The 26,309-nt window shown below is 49.0% G+C and overlaps 3 protein-coding genes across 4 annotated transcripts; 2 read left to right on the top strand and 1 right to left on the bottom strand.

Annotated features, from left to right (window-relative positions):
* Positions 1-3,508: 3,508 nt before the first annotated feature.
* HINT2 (histidine triad nucleotide binding protein 2) lies at positions 3,509-5,406 on the top strand. The gene is made up of 4 exons (XM_016222901.2): positions 3,509-4,455; positions 4,550-4,654; positions 4,759-4,831; positions 4,951-5,406. Exons 1-4 carry the CDS (start codon positions 4,294-4,296, stop codon positions 5,040-5,042), a joined length of 432 nt encoding a protein of 143 aa, XP_016078387.1. The 5' UTR covers positions 3,509-4,293; the 3' UTR covers positions 5,043-5,406.
* A 150-nt stretch (positions 5,407-5,556) lies between these two features.
* SPAG8 (sperm associated antigen 8) lies at positions 5,557-8,950 on the top strand. The gene is made up of 7 exons (XM_016222898.2): positions 5,557-5,966; positions 6,069-6,906; positions 7,029-7,203; positions 7,405-7,450; positions 7,531-7,645; positions 7,786-7,848; positions 7,958-8,950. The coding sequence occupies exons 1-7, from the start codon at positions 5,746-5,748 to the stop codon at positions 8,144-8,146; spliced, it is 1,647 nt and encodes a 548-aa protein (XP_016078384.2). The 5' UTR covers positions 5,557-5,745; the 3' UTR covers positions 8,147-8,950.
* Positions 8,342-26,076, bottom strand: NPR2 (natriuretic peptide receptor 2). 2 transcript variants are annotated; one of them, XM_016222895.2, is made up of 22 exons: positions 24,817-26,076; positions 23,808-23,995; positions 18,440-18,553; positions 18,003-18,138; positions 17,435-17,529; positions 17,079-17,211; positions 16,770-16,854; positions 16,185-16,314; positions 15,948-16,022; positions 15,671-15,748; positions 15,337-15,441; positions 15,144-15,215; positions 12,538-12,697; positions 12,193-12,348; positions 11,910-12,078; positions 11,601-11,747; positions 11,024-11,147; positions 10,768-10,836; positions 9,365-9,539; positions 9,195-9,293; positions 8,839-8,930; positions 8,342-8,707 (listed from the first exon to the last, which is right to left on the bottom strand). In XM_016222895.2, exons 1-22 carry the CDS (start codon positions 25,481-25,483, stop codon positions 8,642-8,644), a joined length of 3,135 nt encoding a protein of 1,044 aa, XP_016078381.1. In that variant the 5' UTR covers positions 25,484-26,076; the 3' UTR covers positions 8,342-8,641. The 2 variants fall into 2 exon arrangements, with proteins under 2 accessions (XP_016078381.1, XP_016078382.1); XM_016222896.2 differs by having other exon boundaries at positions 8,343-8,707; positions 16,185-16,305; positions 24,817-26,074.
* Positions 26,077-26,309: the final 233 nt, after the last annotated feature.

Raw genomic sequence — 26,309 nt, 5'->3', positions numbered from 1 at the left:
TTTGATGCGGGGGAGGATAATCATCAGGAAAATAAGGCAAAAGAAGGACTGAAGATGTGGAGGGAGCTGACCATACACTTGGGGAAAGTGAAGCCAGGAAGCAAAGGAATAGAAAGAAGTCTCTAGTGAGGTCCAGTAGCAGATGTAGTGGTGGGGATGGGAGTACATGAAACAGTGGTCAGGACCTGCAGAGCGGTTCAGCTTTCAGATTAGAGCAGCTGCTGGTGATTACAAGGCTTGGATTAGAGAAGACTGTGGGCCAGGTGCCAAAATCAGTGAATGTCAGCGAGTGTGACCTGAAAGCCCATAGGTGGCTCTTATGGGGTGTAGGAGATTCTGACACTAATGGGCTCTGCGATCCTAGGCAAGTCACTTTCCCTCTCTGGGACTCAGTTTGTGGATCTGTAAAACAGGAATAATCTCTGTGCTGCCTCCTATGAGAACCCAAAGAAATAACCAGTTTCAAAGTACTTCGCATTCACCTGCCCATCCTGGCTACTACCCATCCTCTTCTCAAATTCCAGTTCCTCTTATCTCTTGCCCTTCTCCAGAGCAGCTTTAGGGGCTGCTGCTCTCAGAGAAGCATATCAACAAAAGGTGCTGCACTCAAGCCAATGATAACAGGAGTCCCCAATCTGGGGTGCAATAAAAGGAGAAACTTTATTCAGGTAAAGTTTGTAAACCAGGGAGACAGCCTATGACAGAATCGGAAAGTACACTCTGCCAAACCAAAGAGGCCTGCTTTTATAAAGTTCCTTCCTGCCCCATCCCTAACTGGTCCATTTCTGTGCAGATGAAAAATCCAAATTTGCAGTCTCATTAGTCCAAATAGCATTGTCCTGATTGGTCAGAATCACTAAATCTGATTGGTCATTATAGAGTTGCTCTGATTGGTCAGTAAATATGCAAATAAGGATATAGCTGTGCAATTCTGATTGGATAAGGTAGGTCTCAGCCTATTGGTTGAAAGATAATTCCAGAAACTCCTTTATAAGGGTGGGCTCAGCCGGCTGGAACACTGGCCAGGAGGCTGGCAGTTCTGTTTGTGGCTTTCCCCTGAAATGCAGTGTGTGTTAGAGGCCTCTGTCAGCAATGGCTGCTGGACTCTGATTATAAATTTGAACCCAGTTAACCATAAGGAGTTCTTCTGGCAGGTATATTCCTTCTTGGAATCAACAGGCATCACTAAGAACTGTAGCCTCTAGGGCACTAAGAAAAGGCTCATCTACATTTCCTCACATTTGGGGAGGCTGTCTATCCTTCCAAGAGAAGAAATGCAACTTGGACTGCCAGAACTCTTGGGGGAAATCACATGGTCAAATGTCTGCCCTTTGGAGGAGAAAGGACTTTCTAACAATAATAGCATGGCTGCCCAGCTGGTGTTGCTCAGTGGTTGAGCATCAACCTGTGATCCAGGAGATCAAGGTTCAATTCCCAGTCAGGGCACATAGCCGGTTTCGGGCTCCATCCCCAGTAGGGGGCGTGCAGGAGGCAGCCAATCAATGACTCATCATTGATGTTTCCATCTCTCTCCCTCTCCCTCCCTCTCTCTGAAATCAATAAAGACATATTTAAAATAAATAATAGCACGGCTATACCAAAGAGATCATTACTAGTTCCAGAAGTAAAGAGTTCCTCCTCACTGGTTACATGCAATTAGCACCATGATGACCATTCACTAAAACTAAGTTAATAGTCAATGATAAAGGAATGGTTACTATAATAAACACATTCAAGGAAGTATTGTGCAGCCCTTACAAAGTACAGTATATTCACACAGACTATAATATGAAAAATTCTAAGTGGAAAAATAAAATATGCAATATATATGTATTATACTATAAAAGAAAAAGAAAACAAATGTTATTCATTCTGCAAATTAGGCCATATGCTACAAAACAAAAAAACTAAAATTACAGTGGAGACCTTTATCCTATGTTAAACATGAGACTAAAACTTACCTGGTATAAGTATATTCGCATTTCATGACCCTCGTATTTCTTATGTCAAAGATATGTATTCCAGCAGAACAAAATATACTTCAGACCTAGCCATGACACATTTCCCTTGTCCTCCTAACTCTACTCACTGAAAATATCAGGCACAGAGTTAACCGTATCACCCACCTTTTCTAATTAGGAAAGGACAGTTGCTTATTAGTCCTGTGGCCAAGATAGGACACATACCCAGCCCTGCCTGGTAGAGAGAAAAATGCAAAAGCTGTCCTTAAAACTGCAGAATCTTTCACCTTGGAATGAACATATTAACGAGAACATAAAGGAGGAGTTGCCTCTAGGTCAGCGATTTTCAACCGGTGTGTGTCAAGAATTTTTAAAACATGCAATACTTGACTATTTAGTCAGGGGCACCTGACTTGGACCTCTTTTCCCGGCAGTCAAAAAAATGACAACAGCCAACACAATAGCCGTCAGGTGTGAATGAATCAAAATTATACTTTTTTTTTTTAACAGATCACTAAAATTTTTGGTGTGCTGCAGAATTTCAGTAACTTATGTGTGGCATGAGACGGAAAAGGTTGAAAATCTCTGGTCTACAGCCTCACAGGCTTTGCCGGCAGGTGACAGCGCCGCCTCCCCGGCGGGCCCAGCAGCGGGGGCCTGACGGGAATAGCAAAAGCCCCGCCCCCTCCAGCGCCGCACCTACACGCGGCCTCAGTGTGAATCAGAGCCAATTGCAGGGAAAATCCCACCTCTTGGTCTCCTTTTCCTTCCAATGGAGTGAGAAACTAGTTAGGGGATCCAATGGAAAAGGGACTTTCACGCTGATGAGAAGACGGAGTCAATGGAGTGAAAAAATAGTCGAGTTGGCAAAGGCGCCAACGGGATGAAAAGATTAAGCTCCTCCGGGCTAAGGGGCGGCCTGGAGGAGAGCAACCAATGGGATGGCAGGACTCGCCGGTGGCTGCTGGCCGAGCCAATCGCCGCCGCTCGCTCGCCGCCAATCTCGCGGAGCTACCCGGGCCGGCTGCCAGCAGAGCCCAGTGCTGGCCCCGGTGACAGGTTCCCGCGGCCGAGGGGAAGATGGCGGCTGCCCTGGCGCTGGCAGCCGGGCTGCGCGCGACGCGCAGGGTTGTGGCGGTCGCGGGGCTGCGGGGGGCGCAGGTGAGAAGTGGCCGAGGGGGCGAGGAGGGGGTACTGTGGGCTCTGACGCCCTCCGGGGCCGGCGGCCGTAGTCCTCCCCGGCTCCCCCAGACGCGCGCAGCCCTGCGGCCTCGCGGGGACGGAGCGCGGGGTGCAAAGTCCGGGGCTGCGCGGTGAGGTCGGACTGGTGGTCCTGGCGTCCTCCACGCAGGAGAAGTGAAGTGGCGATGACCGACGCCCTGCACAGCCCCAGGCGCCGAGGTCCGGACAGGGTCGGTGCAGCCGCTGCTGCCTTCTAAACCTGCCTGCAGCCCAGCCGACCGGACGCCTGGTCCGGGCAGCCCCCTCAGTGCCCCCTGCAGGAAGTGAGCTTTCTGGTCTCTGCAGCCAGTTGTCTGTCCTCTTTCAGGCTGCTGGCCTTCTATTGAGTACTAGTGTTAACCTCTCATCTTTCCCACTTTGCCAGAGCTACTGGAGGGGTCAGATTCATCCTGTCCTTTTCTCCCACAACGTGACAGCACTAACTTCAGCCTTTCTGAGTCCCAGAGAAACTGGGACTTGCCTACCCTCACTCCCCTGGGTCTGAGTTCACTTAACTGAACTCTTCCACTGATTCAAGGGTCTGGAGTTAATCGCTGTAAGAGGTCAAATGTGACACCCAAACGCCCTTGTGTCAAAAGGCAATTTTATTGAAACCTGAAAAAACAGGTAACATCGCTTAAAGATCAGAAAACAAGTAATGGAAATAAGTAGAAACATTAACAAGGTGAAAGTATATGGAAAGAACTCCAAGTGGTATTAAGAAATGATGCAAACAGCTCCCTTTATTTTACATTTGAAGCCAAGAGAAGGGATTTATCTAAAGTAAATCACTGGTAAATAGGAATTGGGAACTAAGTTCCAGGTTCTCATTTTGGATCTTTCCCCCTGAACAGTGCTAGATTTCCTAAACACTTTAGAAGCAGAAATCAACTGGACTGCTGAATCTTGCATTACGGTACTGCCTGTTATCTAACCAGGCCCAGCACTCTCTGGCCCTACTCTGCTGCTGATGCTCTGAAACCGAGGAACTGTTTCTTTGGGTGGGAACCACTAATAGGTTCATAGAAGGGTGAAGTTAATGACCATCAGCCCAGCCTCTGCCAGCCCCAACTGAGTACATGAGAGAGGTATTACCAAATCTCTCCCTCAGATGTGTTTGACCCACCTTCAGGTCCGAGGAGCTGCAGGTGTGAATGATGGGAATGAAGTGGCCAAGGCCCAGCAGGCAGCTCCTAAGGGAACAGCCCCAACCATCTTCTCGAGGATTCTGGATCGAAGCCTTCCAGCTGATATTCTATATGAGGACCAGCAGGTGGGGTGCCCTTAGTGCCCATCCCATTGGAATTTCATAGATACCCCAGCCTGTGGAAGTAACATAGTGGCCTCTGGCCTGTTACTGCTCCCAGTGTCTCGTATTCCGTGATGTGGCCCCTCAGGCTCCTGTGCACTTCCTGGTCATTCCCAAGAAGCCCATTCCTCGGATCAGCCAGGCTGAAGAAGAAGACCAGCAGGTGGGAAAAATAGGGCCAGGGTTTGGCTGGGGGAGCCCTGGCTTCAGCCAAAGGTTTTGCTCCTTGCAAATAAAGCCACCTGTCTCCCTCCCCTTTCCCTGTAGCTTCTGGGACACCTTCTCCTTGTGGCCAAGAAGACAGCAAAGGCTGAGGGGTTGGGAGATGGATACCGACTTGGTGAGTGGCTTGGCCCTTGAGCCCCTCACCAATGAATTCTCATACCCACTTCTTAATATGATCTTCATTCTTTGACTTTTCCCATGATCCTGACCCACTAACCCCAAGCTCCATTTCAGTGATCAATGATGGGAAGCTGGGAGCACAATCTGTGTATCACCTGCACATTCACGTACTTGGGGGCCGACAGCTCCAGTGGCCTCCAGGCTGAACCTACCAACTGCCCAAGGACCCCATTCCTGGATGCTTGGATGGGGTAGAGGGAAAGGGACCCTGTGATGCTAATAAACTTGCTCTCCCTCAATTTTGGATCCCTGTCTTAAATATATAGAGAGGTTTTACCACAAATAGGAAAGAAAGGGTTATGATCCCCTTTGACTATGGTCTGAGTAAGAAACACTAAGGAGGCCCATTCTGTAGTTAAAAAAGCATTTGTCTATATAGATCTGTGAGTCCTCATGACTAGTGATCCACCTGAATCAAGCTTCTAGACAAGTAGCAGTAGGAATAAGCCTAAATGAAGAGACTGAATCCCAGGAGTGAGATATGCTCAATCCTGGCCCTTATCCAGCTGCCAATCCAAATAAATTATAAGAGGTTCTGGGAGGAGAGTGGTCAATGCAAGGGCCTTTCATTGGGAATGAAGTAATCACACCCCAGAAAAGCTGCTACCCTTTGACTAAGCCCCGAGTCTCACCATTTTGCCTTTAAGCTGTTGTCTGATGTATTTTCATCCTTAAAATATTTGAAAAGGCTCCCCCAACTTTTGAGAATGAGCTAAGGGGAAGCTGCTGTTACCCACTACATAACATCCCTGTGCCTGTCTCCAATACAACCACCTTAGAAAACCTCAAAGAATCATGCTTTGGTATAGAGGGCGAGGCCTTAGATCAGCGGAACCTTAAAAGCCGGGGATGAGACGGAATGTAGTCCGGACGGAAATTGGACTTCCGCCCCGCACCAGATTTATGACTTCCGCCCTGCAGGGAATTTGCCTCCGCCTCCCCACCCTTCAGTCCGCCCAGCTCAGGTTCTGCGCAGTCTCCTGGAATTATTTGCCGTCTCTATGGCAACCCGGTAGCTGGTGTCTGAAGATGGAGACCCTTGATTCTACCGAGGAGGGATCGTGGTCACGGTGAGAGACGCAGCTCTGACTGCAGGCATTAGGGGACAAGGAAAGTCAGTGGACTTCCTCTGCCGAGTTTTGGACAATTTTGACGCATTCACTTTCTTTCAGATCTTTACCAGCACAGCCCAGCTCCGAAGGACTGGAGTCCTCTTCGGAACCGTTTCCTTCTTCAGATGCCGCTCCTAGGTCTGCCCTGGCAGCTGCAGCCGCAGCAGCTGCAGCTGCTGCTGCAGCCAGTGCAGCAGCCTCCACCGCCAAAGCAGCTGTATTATCTGCAAAGACCCATGTGCCCTATTCTGAGCGAAGCCTTCTCACGGATCCCTCCTCTGACAGTCTTCTTGGGACGCCCTGCCCTGGACCCAATTTTACTCACAAGATAGTCCATGGGAGACTTGGCTTTAAGCCTGATGTTTCCTATATTGTTCGGGACCCTTGTACTACAAATGATCTTAGCTCTACCCCTGACCCTTGTACTGGCTCTAGCTTTTTCCCGGTTCCTGGCCCTGGCCCTGGCCCTGGCCCTGTTCCTGGCTCCAGCTATGGTCCTGGCCATGGTACTGGCCATGGCTCTGGCTCTGGTCAAGGCACTGATCCTGATTCTCGCCCTTGTCCTGCCTGTGACTCTAGGCCTGCTCCAGGCTCTGGCAATGACCCTAAGTTCAGGCCCTATACTGTTAAAAGCTTCAGAAATCCTGTGACAAACCTGGCCCCTAATTATGCCTCCTGGAATCACAGCCAAAACTGGGAGCCTCAGAAACAAACCTGGAAATTTTTGCCAGTACCAGAACCTGCTGCTGGAAGGCTATGGAAGCTGCCTGAGGTTGAAGGGAAGCATAAGTTTCTCAGTGAAAGCCTATGGAAGCCCCCTGGAGTTGAAGGGAAGCATGAGTTTCTGAATGAAACATTGCCACGGGGCCACTCCCTTCTCTACAACTGGGAGGAAGAGGTATTAAGGTTTTGACCTGCTCCCTTTTCTTGAAGGCTGCCCCCAGTTTCCTGGGGGAGTAATTAGTGTATGATGAGAGTGGGTACCAGAAAGGATATGACCACTCAACTTGGGGCCCACAGAGAGCCACCAACCACCTGGATCAAGTCCCAAGCATTCAGGATGGCTCCGAAAGTTTCTATTTCCGACATGGACACCAAGGACTGCTAACTCTGCAGCCACAGTCACCCATACCCCTCAGCACCACCATGAAAGACTCATACCAGCCCCCAGGAAACCGCTATCAGCCAATGCAAGGTATGAAACATGAGGCAATGGACCAGAATGAGTCTACTAGTCAGAGAAAAAAGAGAGAAAGGGATTTCTAGTGGGACTATAGATTGTCCAGTGGGTTTAAGGGCAAAACCCCATGATTTTCCTCCTTTTCTCAACTTCGTTTATTCTGGACCTGCTTCTTAACCAGACTCCCTCACTCTGTCCACTCCTGCCCTCCCACAGGAAAGCGTACAGCCATGCTGGAGATGCTCCTGTGCCACCAGATCTGGTGAGAGGCTGGGTGAAGGGGAAGGGGGGGAGGGACAAAAACCAGGGAAGAATGGCTTTGATGCTCCCATGACTGTATAGTAAAGAGGTGCAGGCAGAGCAGGAACCCACAAGGAAGCACTCTGAGATGGAGTCTGTGACACACCATGACTACCAGAAGGAGCTGGTGCAGGCAGGGCCTCCTGCCCCAACAAAGGTGAGAACCCATCCCACCCCACATGTACAGCTGGGCTCGGGGGGGAGGGGAGGGGAGGGGGAGCTGTGGGAAAGCAGCAGGCCCAGAGGTTAAGAGAGGGGACTTCACGCCAAGAGTTATTCAGTATTTCTCTCTCACAGCCTCATGACTACCGTAAGGAGCAGCCTGAAACTTTCTGGATACAGAGGGCACCACAGCTACCAGTGTGTGAGGGTGACTAGGTGTTGGGAGTGGGGGAGAAGGAAGGGAAAAGGCTGTTCTGTTCTGGCTTGGCAGAGAGTAGGATCTGTCCTCATTCTGGCATTCCTGCAGGGTGTCAGTAACATCAAGACACGGGACACGCCATTCCGGAAGAACTGCAGCTTCTCAACACCAGTGCCTTTGTCCCTGGGGGAGCCTTTGCCCTATGACCCTGAGAATTATTCCCACCAATTGGGAGAAATCTCTTCTCTTGGCTGTCAGGGAAGAGGGCAGGGTTGCAGAGGGGGTAGAACTGTCTAAGGGTTAAGGAGGGAAGTGATGTCTGGAATATGGAATCTACTTCTGTCTGTATTGGAGAGGTGGGGAGGAAGTGAATTCTGTTTGTACTTGGTGAAGGGGCTTTACATAAAGGGTTCTTTCTCATCCTCAGTCTGCTAATTCAGTGATTCCCTGAATTTCCATGTTCACACCCCATAACATTCCCTTGGAGTTGCCCTTAACCCAGACTATGACATCATGATTTTTTTTGTTTGTTTTATATTTGGCCAAAATATTCTGGTTTAGATACAGATATTTACAGAAGGAAGGGAAGAAGAGGACCAGGCCAGAGAGGGGCAGGTATATGTACAAGGCTGAGCTGCAAAGGTCAAGAACTTCCATATAAGGTAGGGTTTTTGTGCACGCTGGTTTCCATCTCATATGGCAATGTCCATTTCTGGTGTATGGAGAGATGATAGCCACTGCCTACCCAGGTACCAGCAGCAGGAGATTGTCTGACTTGAAAAGAATAGGGGTTTACAGGAGTCCAGCAGGTCCTTTCCGCTCTCCTAGGAGCCAGTAAGTTCGCATCTTTCCTTTTCCCTGGGAGCAGGGGAGTGGATATAATTCAGATTCTTCTGTGTTATTCCCTTTGTCTCCCTCTCTTCCCCCAGGATCCCCATAATCACTTTCATCCTCCTTTCCATGACCCCCTCCCCATGGCCTGCCATCACCTTCATCTCCACATCCCCCCGAAGCTCTAGCTGGAAGCATCCTAGCTCATCCAGGGCATCCTTGGTGGTAGAGGAGACATGGATCTTCAGGGCTGGGGTGGGACGGGGGAATGGTGGAAAGAAGAATAAAAGAAAAGGCAACAGAAGAATTGGTGGTGTTAGAGAGAGATTTACCCAACCACCACCCCTCAGGAGGCTCTGTCTTCCCAGTGCCCATGCGCCAGACCCTAAATATGTCCAAGGATGGGGCAGTCAGGAACTGTGGTCTCAGACTGAGAGATTTTGAGGAATTCTGAAAAGAAGAAAAGGGCAACACAGGTTGAGACTGAAGCTAAGATTGAGGGCTAACGTCTCACCTTGACCATTAGACTCCATTCGGGAAGCAGTGTTCACCGTGTCTCCGAAAAGGCAATAGCGGGGCATCTTCAGGCCAACAACCCCAGCACAGACTGGGCCTATGAGAAGAAACAGGTTGGGAGAACCTGGGAAAAGTGGATACTAGGGCTGGAGTGAGAGTTAACCTTACCCGTGTGGACCCCTATGCGTAGCCTCAGTTGGTCATGGGGTCGGTGGCGAATTCGGAAGGAAGAAACTGCATCCAGTAATGCTAGGGCCATACGAGCAATTTCCGGGGCATGGCGTTGACCATTTCGGCCTGGGAGACCAGATACCACCATGTAGGCATCTCCAATCGTCTCTACCTGATTGAGAGGGGGATTGAAATGTCACTTCTATCTGTATCAATGGGAATAGGGAAGAGTAAAAGGAGACAAGCTGGATACCACTGTAAGTCATCCTGACAACCTGGGAGGCCAGAACACTGACACTGACTAGAAAAATAAGTGCCATGGTCCTAAGAATAAGGGGACAAGGAAGGGGAAGTCAAGGGAATCTAAATCCTCTTGCTCCACCCCAGCACCTGGTGAATACTCGGTTAATGTTTGCTGAATGGACACTGTTTGCAACAGGACAGGGACAAAGAGGTTGCTGTCAGAAAATGGGAAGCAAGAAAACAAGACTGACCTGAAGAGCACAGAGGCTGGAGGAGGTCAAGTAGGCCCAATGAAATGGGCCTCAGACAGCATAAACTGTCAAAGGTTAGAAGACAGGTGCTTGGTTTTGTCAATTGTACTGAAGCTGTGTAAGAGAATGTCCTGTTTTTAGGAACTAAACACTGAACTGTTTAGGAAAAGGGGAAACTATGTCTGAAACTCACTCTCAAATGATTCAGAAAGTAATTATATAGATTTTTAAAATAAAACAAATGGGGGAAATATAAAAAATTGGTGAATCTGAGTAAAGGGTTTATGGGAGGTCTTTGTTATAGTTATAACAGAGATGGTAGAGTAAATCCAAAGGGAAGGGACAGGAATGGATATTTATTAACTACACAGTGTTAGGTAGTTCCCATATTATAAGTAAGACATCTGAGGCACAGGGAGTTTCTGTTACTTGCCCAAGGCCATACAATTAGCCACAAAGCCAATATTCAAATAATTTTTACTCCCAAGCACAATACAGCCCACCCTGTGCCAACTCACTGACTTCAACAAAAAACTTTTACAACATAGTCTGTCCCTCACCCCAATGCATCATTCTGTACCCACATCCTGTATGATTCTTCCATGTCTGGGGGGATGGAGAGAAGAGAAAAGATGGATGGGTTGCATTTATACCCTTAGGAAAATTTAGCAGATGGGGGCTAAATATTGTAACGGTTCCAATTAAGGGAGCCTAAGGATTCCCAAGAAATTAGACTGGAACATACAGTTAGAGTGCCAGAGCCTCATTTGTCTACAAAGGGCACTCCAGCACTAGGATGCTGGAGACTCAGGAGGGAAAATTGACCATGGAACAGGTAAGGCATGTGGGGTTCAGGGAGACTGGGTTTTAAAGGGGTCTCAGTAGGAAGGTGGCCCCAGCTCTCACCTTGTAGACGTCAAAGTTGTCAATTATGGCATCAAAGCAGGTATACAGGTCGTTAAGAAGTGTCACCACCTAATGGATGGAAAAGTTGAGGCCCTGAGAATTGTGCCCAACTTTCTAATGATTCTTAACCCAAGAACCAGAACAAGATACAGGAACTCTAAAACAAATTAATCTTTCCTATTATCAAGGATCCCTATTACCCAGTGAAGTTCCCCCAGGTCGCTATCCCACCCCCTAACCTCACCCATGGTCTCACCTGCATGGGGGTGCTCTCTGCTGATAAAGCTGTGAAGCCAACGATGTCACTGAAGTAGATGGTAACACTGTCAAAGGCCTCGGCCTGCACAGTCTCTCCCCGCTTTAACTGCTCTGCCACTGAACTAGAAAGCAAGGGTGTAGTTTGAGCCAACTCAGAAAGATGATGAGACGGGGAGGACGGAAAGGAGTGTGTGGCCGGATCAGAAATGAGTTCTAACATGAAAGCTGAGCCTGGTGGAGGAGAAGGAAGGTGGCTGGGAAGACATCACGGTCTAGCACAAGGTAATGGGTGAGTGAAATGGGCTCCCTGGGGATGGTGGCTAAATGTCTCAAGTTGGGATTGTTCTACATACACTTGCTAGAGCAAAGGCATGTAGACCAGTGTCGTAAGAAGAAGGCAGCACAGCTCATTTGGAGACAGAATGAAAACAGTCTCTAGCCAGGAAGGCTCACTGTGGCCAGACGCAACAAAGCAGTGTTCTGAGAGTTGGGAGGCAAGTTAGGAGATTGATGAGGCAGAATCCAACAGAGCAGAATATCAAAGGAAAAGTCAGGAAGGGGGACAAAAGTCTCACTGGGGTAGAATTTGATAGAGCAGAGCCTCAGCCTTGCGTTTCTCCTCCAGATAGGCCTGTGTGCGTTCCTCCACCAGCTTCTCCAGGTTATTGGCATACTGCTCCATGCGCAATAGGAGGTTGTCCAGTATGCTCGTGCCACCCTCCCTGGGGGAGGAAGCAAGAATACAGTACCTGCTCCAAGATTCTCAAGACTCCCAGGACTCTTCTACCCAACCCACACTCTTGGCCCCAACCAGCCCCACCTCATCCATTAAACCTGATGAGGCTCTATCCCTGGGGAGCCCCTGCCCCTCAGTGCCCTCTCACTTGTTAAAACGGCGAATGAAGCACTTAATCTGTCCAAAGTCTGGCCTCTCAGCTGAGTCCTGGGCCCAACATCGCTCCATCAGCAAAACTAGTTCCTCATTCAGTTGGGTCCGGTCAATGCTAGGCCGGAAATATGGCCGCTGACCATTTCTGACCTTCTGAACAATCTCTGAAGGAGATAAAGAGTTTGGATAAAGAACAGTGCCTCCCCCCCCCCCCCCCCCCCCCAGGTAGAGGAGCCCCAGGCAGAGGAGGTTGGGTGTAGTAGATGACTGACTCTCACCTTTGGGGCTGAGGTCCAGGCTCTCCAAGTAGAAAGGACCACTGCGAAGTGCTATCTCCTGTAAGATGATCCCAAAGCTATAGACATCAGCCTTCTGCATTCCTGTGGTTGGCAAGGGGTTCCCACTGAGCAGTTCTGGGGCAGTCCATAGCTTCTCTGAAAAGAAGGAATAGGCTGGTCAAGCTCTCAAAAAGGGTATTCCCAAGACCACCTAGGCTCATTCCCACAATGCTCACCATACTGTCACTCCATCTCCCTCTCCCACCCTCCCTAGGTGGAAATGACCAGGGCTAGAAGAGCAATATAAAAGTGGGTTTGAGGGATGGGGGTAGGGGGAGGCCTCACTGGCATAGAGAGCATGGCTGTCATCAGGTTCAGCAGTTGATCGGAAGCTGGCCAGGCCATAGTCTGTGATTTTGAGCACAAAACGACTATCCACCACACAGTTGGAGGACTTGAGACTCCCATGGAATGCAATAATGCTGTTATGGAGAAAGGCCATGCCCTGCAGGACACAGATCAAGTCATGGGATTAGATAGTTTCTGGCTTAGGATACCCCCTTTTCATGAGATGGGCATTAACTAGCTGTCTAAAGATCTTGGGACCATAAAAATAGTAAGCTAATTGTGGAAGGCTTCCTGAGCACAGTTTCCACCGAGGAAGCAGGCGGAATAGGAGAGCCATCCCTTCTTTGTACCGTATGCAGACTATTGGTACTCAGGTACCAGGGGTAGGAGAAATGCTTAAGAGGAAGGACAAGGGTAGCTATCAGTTATTATCCTGGAAAGGGCAGTCAGTCTTCTGAGTAGCAAAGGGAACGGAACTATGAGGGTGAACTCCAAGAATGGTATGACACCCATGGTTGCCTCAGATGCATAGCCACTGTGTAGGAAGACATGGCTTAAGACCTAAGCAGGTATCAAGAGTGCCTAGATGCATCAAGGAAGACTAACTAGTTGTAAACTTTAATGTATACCCATGTGTAGGCAGGCAAGTCAGGATGCAGGAGGAAAGCGATCTACCAGCGGGGATGCTGGGCCAAAGAGAAAGTGTAGAAAGAAGTAAATTAGAAAAACCTAGAAAAAAATGAAAGCCTGGAAAATGGACCAAAGTAGGAGACAGCTGCCAAGCCAGTGCAGAAGGCTGACACTTCTGGCCCCATGGAGCTGATAGGAGAGAATCTTTGCCTATACAGGATTATAAGGCAGGTCCTAAGAGGGCAGAGCAGTGTTTAGCAAAATGAAACCCTGGGACCCACCCTAGTCAGTTCATGTGGAGTGGAAAAAGGGTACAATGTTTCATATGCTAACCAAAACACCTCTGCCTAAACTAAATTCCTAACACCAGCTTCTGTGACCTCTTCCTTTTTATTCTTTTTGATACCAACAAAACCTTTGAGAATCTCCAAATTTGTGAATACAGAAATGATTCGACTTCTCCTTTGTTCTAAATCACCTTTTTTTTTTAATCCTCACCTGAGGGTATTTTTTCCATTGCTTTTCAGAGAGAGTGGGAGAGAAAGAGAGAGAGAAAAACATCGTCGTTTCTCAGTGTGAGGGAGACACATCGACTGGCTGCCTCCTGCAAGCACCCCAACCTCAACCAGGGCCCGGGATTGAGCCTGCAACCAAGGTACGTGCCCTTGGCCAGATTTGAGCCCAGGACCCTTCAGTCCGCAGACTGATGCTCTAATCACTGCGCAAAACTGACTAGGGCCTAAATCACTTTTGCATCAAATCACTGTTCTCTCAAATCATGTTTTTCTTATATTTATCATCATACCTCCAGTTGGGCACCATATCAACTTTTTTTTTAAATATGTTTTTATTGATTTTAGAGAGAGGAAGGGAAAGAGAGATAGAAACATCGATGAGAGAGAAACATCAATCAGCTGCCTCCTGCACACCCCCTACTAGGAATGAGCCTGCAACCTGGGCATTTGCCCTGACCAGGAATTGAACCTGCAACCTCCTGGTGCATGGGACAATGGCCGGGCTACATCAACTTTTTGTCCTTCATTTGATGGCAAGCTTTCACACACACAAAAGATATTAAAATAACTTCATGAAAATTAAGCAGAAAAAATCAAAGCCAGCTTCAAGTGTGGTACGAATGATCTGCTAGGCTAGCTCATTGGCTACGGCACTTGTTTCTAAACACCTGTCAAACCCATGCAAGATTCAAATTGATACCCTTGCAAATTCATGGACCTCTGGGTCACCTGAAAAATAGCTGAAACATACTAATCAGAAGATACCAAAGGTTTATAATCATTGTCTTTGGTTTCTCTTAGTTTTATTAGTAAATGTTCTTTTTTACATTTCAGTTTTTTGGAACAAAAGAGAAGATATGCCAAATATTGGTCAGAGAGTAAATTATGAAAAAACTGAGATAGCCCGGCCAGGGTGGCTCAGTGGTTGAGCATCAACCCATGAACCTGGAGGTCATGGTTTGATTCCTGGTCACAGCACATGTCTGGGTTGCGGGCTCGATCCCCAGTAGGGGGCGTGCAGGAGGCAGCAGATTGATGATTGTCTCTCATCGTTGATGTTTCTCTCTCCCTCTCCCTTACTCTCTCTGAAATCAATAAAAACATTTTTTAAAAAGGAAACTTAAAAAATATATATATATATATTTTTTGAGACCCCATTCATCTTTTCCCTGCTGAGGGATTTTAATATAAGCTCTCGAAGGGTTAAAAAAAAATAAAAATGGAGATTTGAGATATCTAGGGCAGAAAAACAGAAACTCTCTACAAGTACAGGACTGTTTGTGGCAGATAAAACTCATTCCCCCCAATTAAAAACCTCAGACCCTTTTTTACCCATTATTACCCAACAATAGGAATAGGGGGATGGAGAGTATGGGACTTTCAGAGCATAAGCAAAGATAGAAAGATGGAGGCATTTAAAGTAGATGAACTCTTTAAAGAGGCGTATGGAAGACTCACCTTAACAAGGTCATTAATGAGTGAGTAGCGAAACATCCAGTCCAAGTTGATGCTGTCATTTTCCAGAATATCCTGGCAAGTGACATGAAATGGATTATGTGACTATCCTAGTCCCACTAACTATCACCTGCAGCGAGTCAATGTAACTTTGGGTCTATCTCCCCCACCCCTGTAATCTCCACCTATCCCTCACCTGTAAACTCCCACGAGTACAATACTCAGTGACAATGCAAATGTTGGGAGGGTCTATGCAAGCACCAATGAAGCGAGTGAGATGGTTGAACTGAACATCTCTCATCTAGGGGGGAAAAAAAGGAGGAAGGAAAAGAGAATTGAAAAAGCTGAAAAGTAGATACAGAAACCGACCACTGTATGAGATGACCTTTCTCTTAATTGTACTTACAACTTAAAGTCGTTTATAAATGAATCCATTGCCCTCCTAGCCAATTTCACTATTCCACAGTCCTCCCCACTCTCTTCCCCATCCCTGTTTAGCCTTTGCCTTCAACCCATACACCTTTACGTACATGTTTGAGTTCAAACAGAACCTGCCGGGTCAGCTCAATGCGCTTCTTATTCACATGTTTGATGGCAACGACATTTCCCTGATAGTGGGAGTGAAAGGAGAAAAGGGAAAATTAATATCAAAAGGAGTTTCTGGGTGCTCAGAATACTGGAGAACGGTGGGAGCATCCAGGAGCTCAGCTGGACATTATGAGGGGCAGAGGTTCATGGGAAGAGGTGACAGATGGGGATGAGACAGGATGAAATGGTGGGGACCAGGGCAAGCGGATGACTGTTCACCTTGAAGTGACCGGTGTTGGCAAAGATCTGGTATTTCCCATGGGCTGTCATAAGCGAGCCGTAACTGGATCCCCGCTGGGGCCAAGGGCAACATGGAGGCGGAAGGATGAAAGGAACATTAGATGATGGTGGTAGTGCAGGGGCTATCATTACAGGCCAATGTGCTGGGAAAGGTCCAGGGTAAGAAAGGACGGGAACTCAAGGGAAAGCAGAGGGACAGCTGAGACGGGGGCTCACCAGCGACAGTGTGAGGCGACTGCCTGCACCTTTGTGATATCGCTCTGAATTGCCAAATTGCAGCTCTTCCCAGCGAATGCGCCACAACATGCTAGCCAGCTCCTTCTCCAGCATCAGTTTTCTGTAAGGACTGTACACCTCAGTTGACTGGCAAGCCCAATTCTACCACCCCATAAAGCAACAGTGGGGTTGCAGGGGCTTCCCTGCAGCTCCTGAAGCTGCGATTGTTACACCTGAGACACAGGACTGAGAGAGAAGGTGGCGTTCTCGGCATATCTGACACACGCCTTGTGTTCACTTAGAAATACAGAGGCTGAAGGAAAAAGTTGTTACTTGAAATAGTAGCATCCGTGGAAAATTCACCCCACTCAAAATCACTATTTAATATACTTAGTCTTGAACCAAAAGTGGGAAAACAACACTGAGGCTAAAAGACAACTAAAAAAAAGGCTAGAGAGGAGGACATTAGGTCTAAGAGACAACCACCAAATTAAGAGGCCTGCCCCCACCCCAGGCGGTAGGGCTCAGCCAGAAGGGTGGCAACTGGGAGAGAGGGACGCGGTCAGCGGAAAGCCCAGAACTCACCGGAAGATGAGGAAGCTGGACACGCCAAACATGATGAAGGTGATTCCTGTGCCCAGCGCCACGATGGCCAGAGTTGAAAGCGGAGCTAAAGGGGAGAGGGGGACCCTGAGAAAGACTGTGTGTGGAGTTGTAAGATGGGGAGGGTGATGCTCAGGATGCAGGGAGTAGACAGGTTTTTTGAGGGGAAGAAGTAAGGAGGGGTGTAGGAGTAGGGGTAAAAGTAGAGCTAAGGTGGGGAATCGTGAGGGCAGGGAGAAGACCGGGAAGTAGAGGGAGGAAGGATCTCTCCCAGTCCCTGCACACACCCACTTTTATCACAGGATGGGTCGTCCAAGTCAAAGGCACAGGGGGGATTGTCCAAGGGGGGTGCCCCTTTCACCCAGGGGATAGGCCGTCCCGTCCACCAAATCTGCTTCTCGGCTCCTGAGTAGTGGGCTGCAGGCTGTGAGGAAGGAAAGGACTGGGCCCACGGGCCTGCTCCCACCAGCCTCCTCCCCAGGACCCCCGTTACTTGGTTTCTCTTCTCCCCAACCTTCTACCCACCCAGGATGCAACTCCAGCAGAGAAAATAAGTCCTTGCCTCCAGTACCTCTGGTTCTGCCCCATTGAACCCTTAAAAGCTGGACTTGCAAGGCCCACACTCTCCTTGTCTGCTCCCCCATCACCTGAAAGTTTCCAGAATCCAGGTCTCCCATGGCCCACAGGACAAAATCAGTCTCCCGGTCATTGTTCTTGTCCATAACAACCAGTCCAGTTACACCTAAGACAGAAAAGCGTAGCCCTTACATTAAGATCTACCTTAGGCCCTTCTCCTATCTCTACAGTCCCTCCAATTTCCCCACAGTCCTTCCCTGACCCTGTTTTGGTTTTTTTCTCTCACCCGAGGATATGTCTTTATTGATTTTTTTTTTTCTTTGAGACAGAGAGAGAGAACATCAATGTGAGAAACATTAATTGGTTGCCTCCCTTATGTGCCCCAACCAGGGTTCGAACCTGCAACCTAAGTATCTGCCCTGACTGGAATTGAACCCGCAACCCTTTGGTGCATGGGACACTCCAACAGAGCCACCTGGCCAGAGCTCCTGACCCCACTTTTAATATGTGTCCACCTCTGCCATGTTCTCTAATCCCTACTAACTCTCCTCCCTGCTCCAGTATCTGTACTTTCTTCTGCCCACTTCACTCCTGAGCCTGATAGCAGCCCTCTGGCCTCCATCTGACCCTCTTTATTACCGTGGTATCTTCGTCCCTGCATTTTTTCCACAATTCGAAGTCCATCTTCCCGGGTGCCTCCTTCCTGGATTGTCTCATTCAGGACTTCAGCATATAGCAGGATCCCATCATAGAAGCAGCCGGCGATGAGGTTCATCTGGGGGTGGTAACTCCAACAGTGCTCTCCAAATACTCTGCCAGGCCCCCTTCCCCAGCCCCCTTTCCCATCACTGGGGTTTCCTTCTACCTTTTCTCTCTTCTGGTTTGCTTTCTTTCCTCCTCTCATTTCTAAGGGGCCATCCCTACCTCACTGGACGCTAGGGCAGAAGGAAAATCCTGCATGGAAGTGGACAGCCCTCAAAGTAGGGCTGGCTCCACGGCCACGACTTAATGCTGAGTTAGAGAGAAAAGCCTTCCCTCACAGCCTGGCCTGATTCTCAGGAAAGAGATCTACTCACCAGGGAGGGGGCCAGCTCCACACCAAAATCTTCCCGGGCTCTTATCAGCAGACGATTCTGGAATTCTTGATACTCAGGATTTGGGGGTTCTCGGTATGTGATAACCAATACGGTCTGTACCAGCAGCACATGGGGAAGAGTGAACAGGATATTCAAGATGGGCATTAGAAGAGAGGAAGCAGGAGAGGGGAACTTGTGAAATACACATGATATAAAATATACATGGATGAGTCTGAAGGCTGAGAGGATACTAAACTCTATGTTATGTGCCTGTTGCGGGGGGACAGTATGTGTAGTGTGTGTTTAATACATCTGGGGAGAGGGAGTGGCACGCCTCCATGAAAGGTAGATAGGATGGTTCTGGGATGGTGGAGCCTGGAAAACAGATGAAGTCAACTCCATCCCTAAAACCCAGGCCCTCATCTTCCTGAAGCCCCTACCACAACCTAGGGGTGCCACAGCACTCACAGCATCTCTGTCCCATCCTTTCTGGGTACCTGTTCACAATCAAGAGGGCCACTGAGTAACAGGTCCTATCTGAGGTGTTAATTACTATTAATGTTATCAATAAAATGTTTACATTTCCATTTGGGACATTTGAACACAGTGCCTCCACCCAGTGAATCAAAGATATTTCAGATCCTATGACAACTGGGGGAAATACTTTGCGACAGTGATTCCATCTGTGAAAAACCATGAGCCCATTCATTTAACATGTGTGGAACACCTACCATCAGCAGCACGGTCCTGCATACTGGCGCGATCCTACACGTCACTAAGTAATAGACATGCATCACAGCGAAAACACATAGTCACACGCCTACACACATTTCACAGATAAGCTAATGACATATCTGATCTCAGCCATGTACACATCTCACTGGCCACAAGTCGGCATGTCTCTTCTCTCACTGGGCTGGCTGGCTGCCTTGTTCCCACTGGCCTCACACATTTCCCCTTTCTTAGCTGACAGACACACTGGCCTCTACCTCCACTCCAGTCCTGCACAATCACTGAGACCAGCCTCTGACCTGGACAAGAAACTGGCACTGCAGCTTCAGGGAAAGACTTCAGATGAATATATATCGTGAAATGTGACATTGTGAAATGACAGATTTAAACCTAGTCATTTCTATCAGTTTTGTTAATTCCTGTTACAGAAAGCACATATAGATCATAGAGATACACATTGGTCACATACAATCTATTATATATCAATTCATTCCAGGTAGGAAATAATGAAGTCAGTTTCTTTCTTCTTTTTTTTTTTAATCCTCACCTAAGGATATTTTTTTCCATTGCTCTTCTGAGAGATTCGAAGGGAGAGGGGGGGACAGAGAGAGAGAGAAAAACATCAATGTGAGAGTGACACATGGATTGGTTGCCTCCTGCACGGGCCCCGACCAGGGCTGGGGATCAAGCCTGCAACCAAGGTGTGTGCCCTTGGCAGGAATCAAACCCAAGACCTTCAGTCTGAGGGCCGATGCTCTAACCACTGAGCCAAACCGGCTCGGGAGAGATCAGTTTCTAATGTACATTCATTATATTAGACTGGCGTTTGCTTTATGACATAATTATTCTTACTGGAGCACTTGGATGCTTGATCACACACTTCTAATACTCTCCTGCTCTCGGAGAAATTAAAAAGGAGGGAGGGACTGAGGATGGGGTTGGAAGGGCTCATTCAGTGACACCTGTTCCAAGAATAAAAGAAAAATAGAAGGGTAGGATATTGTTGGCAAACAATGTAAAAAGTCACTAAAAGAGCTGGAAGAGATTAGGTTTAACACAATTTATATTTCAACATAAAGGTTAATGATAGATTTTTAATGCTTTTTAAACACTTACTAAACCTAGAGAGGTTTGTTTGTTTGCTAGACTAGCAGTTCTCAAACTGCTTAGTCTCATGACTCTTTTACACTACTAAAAATTATTGAGGACCCCAAAGTGTTTTTATTTATTTGGGTTATATCTATCATATTTACAATATTAGAAATTAAAACCAACAGAAATTTAAAACACAAGCATGTGTCCCATAGCTGCCAGAGTGATGACATCATCACACGTCATGTAGCCTCTGGAAAACTCCACTGTACAATCATGGAAGAATGAGAGTGACAGAGGCAAATAACATCTTAGTCTAATTTTTAAAATAGTTTTGACTTCAGGGGCCCCCAGGATCCCAAGACCACACTTTAAAAACTGCTTTGCTAGACTCTGTTTTGCTGTGGTTACTAGCTACTTAAAAAAAAAAAGAAGAACTTCCATAGAGCCCCTGTGCTTGTGCCGGAGTCAAAGAGAAGAAGGTGAGGGTAAGTAACTGTGTCCCATTTCACAGCGGACCCCCGGTGGAAAAAACACACACGAAACAAGCAGAGGCTGCCATAAGTGGGCTTAGCTGTGGCTGGAAGCCAGGGGTGCACCCAGGAAACGTGCAAGGACAGCAGGCGCCTGCCGCTGCCTGTGGGCCCCCCCACTGCGACCTGCTCCAGCAGCCAGCCACAGGAGGCCCTGTTAACTGTGGCTTAAAAAGACAAAGGAAGGTCTCCCGAAGAGGTTCGGCCTCACACACAGCCCTTGGTTTAGTGCTTGTTCCATTCTAGCTGCTGCTGTCTCCCATCTGTAGCACAATATCACCCTGGTCATCCAGGTTGTGACCTCTGCCTGGGCTTCTGACCCTGTAGTCCTCAAATGCTCAGCCTGGGCCTCTGGATCCTTAAGAGCCTGGCCATTTGCTCATTTAGTTCCACTGCGTCTGCTTATTTTTCCCTATGCTGGTTGATCATCTTGGTTTACAATACCTGCGAGCTCTACTCCCGTCAAGAGGAATTCCTAGCCCTCTCCCTGCTCCCCCCAACATACATTTTAATTCAACAAATACGTGCTCGGCACATGGAATACAAAGATGAACATGATCCCTGCCCTCAAGCAGCTATCTAACATGAGCTGGGACCTTTCCTTGAGCAGGAGACCCTTCTGGAAACGCTTTGAGCATCTGCACCAAGGACTCCTCGCCTCTACTGCCACCTCTTTCAGACTGGCCTGGTTTTGGACCCGAGTGGGCCAGGTATCTCTGGAGTAGGGTGCTCTGCACTTTAATCCTTGGCTGGGCTGACGACCCAACTCCCCTTACCCCTGCCCTGCTTCAGCTTTGGAAAAGGAGGAGAGTAGCTTTGCCAGAGGACATCTTACCACCCAGTCACCCCCATCCCACCCTAAAGCTTTGGTTTCCCCTCAGCATATTCTTGACAGCCTCTCTCCCCTTCTGTTGTGTTGTAAGCAAACTCTTCCTCTTTTTCTGTCTGAATAATGCCTGCAATGAGTGGGAGAACTGAAAATTAATTTATATAACTGATTGTTAGCTGACAAGATCCCTCCTTCCCCTACCCTAAGTGCTGGGGCCCCTTGACTGATAGAAATTCTCACATAAGAAACAGAAATGTTCCTTCCACAGAGAAAAATACATCCCAAAGCCTATGGAATCCTCCCATCCAGGAGGGTCCTAGGGACCTTCTTTGATCAAACTAGCTAAAATACAATCCCCTTGCTATTTTCTTCTTATACCAGTCTATTGTCTTTTTTTTTTTTAACACATCACATTTTATTCTATATTTGTATTTATTTGCTTAATGTCTGTCTATCCTACGAAATGAAAGCTCCAAAAAAGAAGGGACTACATCTGTTATGTTCTCCACTGTACAACAGTACCTAGCACAGTGAGTGGGACATAATAGGTGCTCAATAAACACTAACAGGAAAAAAATCAGTCTTCAAATGAATCAGACACTGAAAAACTCAGTCTAACCTGGAGATTCAGGCATTGTTTCCTAGAAGGAAAAATAGTCTATCTGAAGAACACTTAAGCATTACCCAGATGGACAAAGGTGAAAAGGTTGTTTTAGGCAAAAGTTATGACATAAGCAAAACCTGTCCTGCCACTGCCTATGTTCAAGTGTGACAGTCACAGACTCACACTCAGGCACGCAAACAGATGTCATTCACGGTCAGACACACATTAGTCAGTCACGATCGCATACACAAATATTACTCATGAAATCTTTTTCACTGGGAAAGGTAGTCACCTAAGACCAGCCCTCATACACATCTACTTAGAGTTAAAGAATCTCCAGGCTGCAAGGACCTTAAGGTTATCCCAGACACCATCTCAAATCCTTTTTGAGGAAAGGATGGATATGGGTAAATAATTAAGAAATACTTATGTACATAAGTTAGTGAAAGATTAGTGAGAGGATCAGAGAACAATTCATGGGTATGATCTTGAGAGGCAGAGATTTGGGGGGAGGGAAGGAAGAGTATTCCAGACAAAAGGATCACAGGTCACAAAGATGGAGTGGGAGGGGCAGGGAAGCCCAGGGGTCGGAGGCTGGAATACTTGGCATGAAGGGTACTAGGAGGTAGACTGAAAAAGTAGGTTGAGGGCAGACTGTAGAAGGTCTTAAATGAAATAATGAGTTGGGACTTAATTCTGTAGGAAATAAGTCATTGAAAGTTTTGATAAGAGGAGTGAAATGAACAGAGTAATGTCAATTTGCCCTACAAATTGTTTCTCAAATCCATCTTTCCATTCCTGCTATCATCACCCTAGTTCAAGGTCCTATCACCTCCCTCCATTCTAACCTATTACAGGTGGTCTCACTGCCTCTGGCCTCCTCTTCTTCCAGTCCAACTCACAGACCACATTCAAGTCCAAGTGCCTTAATCTTAGGTTTGGAGCTCTCCTTAATTTGATTATACCTCTACAATATTATTTTCTGTATCCACTTCAGGTGAACTGTTCTTGCTTGCCAAATCAGTATCTTCTTGGTCTCCCAAACATGCCCATTCCAATCTTTTACTCTTTGCTCAGCCTGCCTGGATCCTCACTCACACTCTGACTAGGAATATGACATCTATCTTTAAAGTCACAATAGAGCTTCACTTCCTTTATAAAAGCCATCCCTAACCCCAGCCATACATACTGATTCTCCTTCCTCTGAACCACTGAAGTTCCTAGTGTCTGCTCCAGGACACATAATCATATCCTTTAGCACACTTGTATCTAATTGTATCACACCATGCCTCACCTCTCCAGAAAGGGTAGAAGCCCTCCTACCACCTGGGACCAGATCTTTTCCTGAACATTTCTCCCCCACACTATAGTCTACTACTGGCACTTAGGAAAGTCAGTGTTCTGGGATCTTGGGAGGTAGTCTGGGCAGACACACTGAAAAAGAGTCATTTCACTCCTTCAGCTCACAATTCTTGCCCTGTTTGGGGGGTTTCTGGGTAGGGGGTGTCTTGTGAGAGACAGAGAATCTCCAAAGAAGCTCCACTTCCCCCACCTCCTTCAAGTTGGCTTAAATGATACCTGAAAGGCCTCTCTGAGGGCCTGGGCCTGTTCCCAGGTGCGATTGTCCTGCCAGGGCCGGCCTGCACGGAGACTCTCCCCAAAGACATCCAGGTAAAAGAAGACATAATCCCCATTGGTCAGGTTCTCCCTCTGGGCCTGAAGCAGGATCTCATGCAGCATCTCCAGAGGGCCGCAGATATATACAACTGGGAGCAGGTATACAACAGAGGGGCACTCTGAGAACGTCTCCAGGTCCCCAAACAGCCCCCTCTCTAAAACCATCTGCATTTCCATCTTTAGCAAGGAAGAGTGCCCTAACCTATCAACCACCCAACAGATGCTCCCCATCCCTCCCCCTTGGAGTATGTGTCATAAGTACCCTCGGGCTGTATGAACCATCTGGCAGAGGTCAGGGCCCGACTCCAGCCCCCAGAGGAAGGGAGCTATCAGACTGAAGCTCCTTCTCTTCCCAGACCCCTGCCTGCTGCTCCCCACCCAGCCCTCCTCACTCCCCCACTTTGCCCTGCCTTTCTCTAGACTCAAAGGCACTGGCTGCTCAGAATTTCTCAGTATGAGCTTTACTTGTCTTTCCCAACCCAGTCTGCTGAATCCCCAAGCCCATTTATAAAGGCATCACTGTTTTAGTGATTTATCATAGGCCCACACTATGGGGGTCTTGGCTCCCCAGTCTGATAGTCACACATTTTGAGTGCACCTCACTCTCTACTCTAGGGCACTCACATTGCTCCACAAATGCAATTTCCCCCCAACCCCACCTTCTCCCCGACACATGCTTCAGCCCTCACACTATCTCATTCCTTGTTTACGTCTGCCTATGACGTCAGCAAGTTCCCATAATACAATGCCTTAGCCCTCACACAGGTGCCCTGTCCACACGTGCTGCTTGATCCCAACCACCGCAAACAGCTCCTCAACGCCTGTCTCCATCTACAGTTCCCCAGTGCTCAGCTCCAAGAGCGCAGCGACCCTCCTCCCCTGACCCTAAAATAGCCCGGGCCACACTCACTGCGCCCGTTGGACCGGATGAAGTGGGTGGCCTGCTCAGGACCCCCTGGCTCACGGGCATACACGTGGTGCTGCACACTGAGGTTGCTGCCCTGCAGGGCCTCAAAGACGCCCTCGATGGTGAAGTAGTGCGGCCGGTCGTCTGTGCGAGCGTCCAGGTACAGCAAGGCAGCGCGGGTAGTCCAATTGAAGTGCCCGTGCAATGTCACTACAAACTCACCCAGCTTGGGAGCAGAGGGGCCAGTGCGCACCAGGGTACGATAATGCTCATTCTTAGCCGCAAAACCAGAGGCCACAGCACCCGCAGTCAGCAAGGGAAGGTGCCAGTGAGAGGCAAAGCGGGCCACAGAGGCAGCGGGGTACACGCAACCGGGGCCCAACAGCAGGTCAGGGTCATGGTACAGCTTGAGGTCCACCGCGCGCAGCGGTGCCAGGTACTCAGAGCAGGCGCCATCTAGTTCAGAGCTGACAAACCGCAAGTCCACGGGCAGTGCCCTGCCCAGCGCTTCCACAGCTAGTGCCACAGCAGGACCCACCCGTGGCCAGGCCCAGGCATAGCTCAGGTTGTGTTCTGGCAGCACCACTGCCAGCGTCAGGTTCCGTGCCAAGGGAGGACGCACCCCACCTGCCAGGGCTGCCACCAACAGCAGGAGTGATGGCAGTGCCATGGGGAGAAAGCAGAAGTCCCACCCCCCCCAGAGCCTGGGGCCACTCTGGCCTACCCTGGAGGCACAAGCACCACCCAGCCTGGAACCTGGGGAAGACGGCGGGGAGAGAAGTGAGGGCAAGCTAGACAGGCAGGGATCAAAAGTGGTGGGTGGGAGAGGAGGAGATGGAGGAAGGCCCAGGGTGGGTGAGGAGTGGGTCTGCCCGCCTGCCTAGGGCAAGGACCCAGGACCAAGAGCAGGGTGGCAGGAGGAGGACGGGCCGAGGGGGCTGCGACTGGGATGGGGGCAGTGAGGGGTGAAGCAGGTTTTTGAATCTACAGTTCAGAAGGAGAAGGGGATCCGAGGCTGGGATGGGGTGGGGGTTGGGGGGGAGGCTGGTAAAAAGAAAAGGCCTGGGGGTACCTCCCAGCCGAAGGGGCTGGGAGGGCAGAGAGCGGCGACCACGGGGGTAAGGTGGGAGGGGGCCCGCACCGCGGAAAGACTGGGACCATGGGCGGGCGGGGAGCGAAGCGAGGCCTGGGCCGGAGGGGAGTCAGGCAGGGGTGAAGCTCCCTGTGAAGGCTTCTCCTGACGCTCCAGCTCGGACTAACGGGCCCAGGGCGCTGGTCCCATCCGGGGCTGCGGCGGCCCCACCCGCGTCCCAGCTCCTCTCTGCTCCGCTCCGCCGGCCCGGGCTGCAGGCGCTGCCCGGCGCTTCCTCCCGCCCCCCGCCGGGGCCCCCGGCGCCGCTCGTCCAGGTCAGGTCGCCGCGGCCCGGCCCGTCTCCGCTCGCTGCGCCGGCGGCGGCGGCGGCCAGTGTGACTCCCCGGGCGAGCTGCCCGCCCCG

The sequence above is a fragment of the Miniopterus natalensis genome, chromosome 12 (assembly GCF_054644295.1).
Source record: "Miniopterus natalensis isolate mMinNat1 chromosome 12, mMinNat1.hap1, whole genome shotgun sequence".
In the NCBI taxonomy this organism is placed as follows: Eukaryota; Metazoa; Chordata; class Mammalia; order Chiroptera; family Miniopteridae; genus Miniopterus; species Miniopterus natalensis.
The sequence above is the reverse complement of the archived record's forward strand: the minus strand, read 5'-3'. Positions and strand labels throughout refer to the sequence as shown.

Bases quoted from the DNA above. Each gene is read 5' to 3' on its own strand.
- HINT2 (XM_016222901.2), top strand. From the start codon at position 4,294: ATGTGTTTGACCCACCTTCAGGTCCGAGGAGCTGCAGGTGTGAATGAT. The intron at 4,456-4,549 runs GTGGGGTGCCCT...TACTGCTCCCAG, and splicing joins TTCTATATGAGGACCAGCAG to TGTCTCGTATTCCGTGATGT. The intron at 4,655-4,758 runs GTGGGAAAAATA...CTTTCCCTGTAG, and splicing joins CTGAAGAAGAAGACCAGCAG to CTTCTGGGACACCTTCTCCT.
- SPAG8 (XM_016222898.2), top strand. From the start codon at position 5,746: ATGAGACGGAATGTAGTCCGGACGGAAATTGGACTTCCGCCCCGCACC. The intron at 7,646-7,785 runs GTGAGAACCCAT...TCTCTCTCACAG, and splicing joins GGCCTCCTGCCCCAACAAAG to CCTCATGACTACCGTAAGGA. The intron at 7,849-7,957 runs GTGTGTGAGGGT...GCATTCCTGCAG, and splicing joins AGAGGGCACCACAGCTACCA to GGTGTCAGTAACATCAAGAC.
- NPR2 (XM_016222895.2), bottom strand. From the start codon at position 25,483: ATGGCACTGCCATCACTCCTGCTGTTGGTGGCAGCCCTGGCAGGTGGG. The intron at 16,315-16,769 runs GTGAGTTCTGGG...TGAGGTGTACAG, and splicing joins TCCAGCTTCCTCATCTTCCG to TCCTTACAGAAAACTGATGC. The intron at 15,216-15,336 runs GTGAGGGATAGG...GTCACTTGCCAG, and splicing joins GTACTCGTGGGAGTTTACAG to GATATTCTGGAAAATGACAG.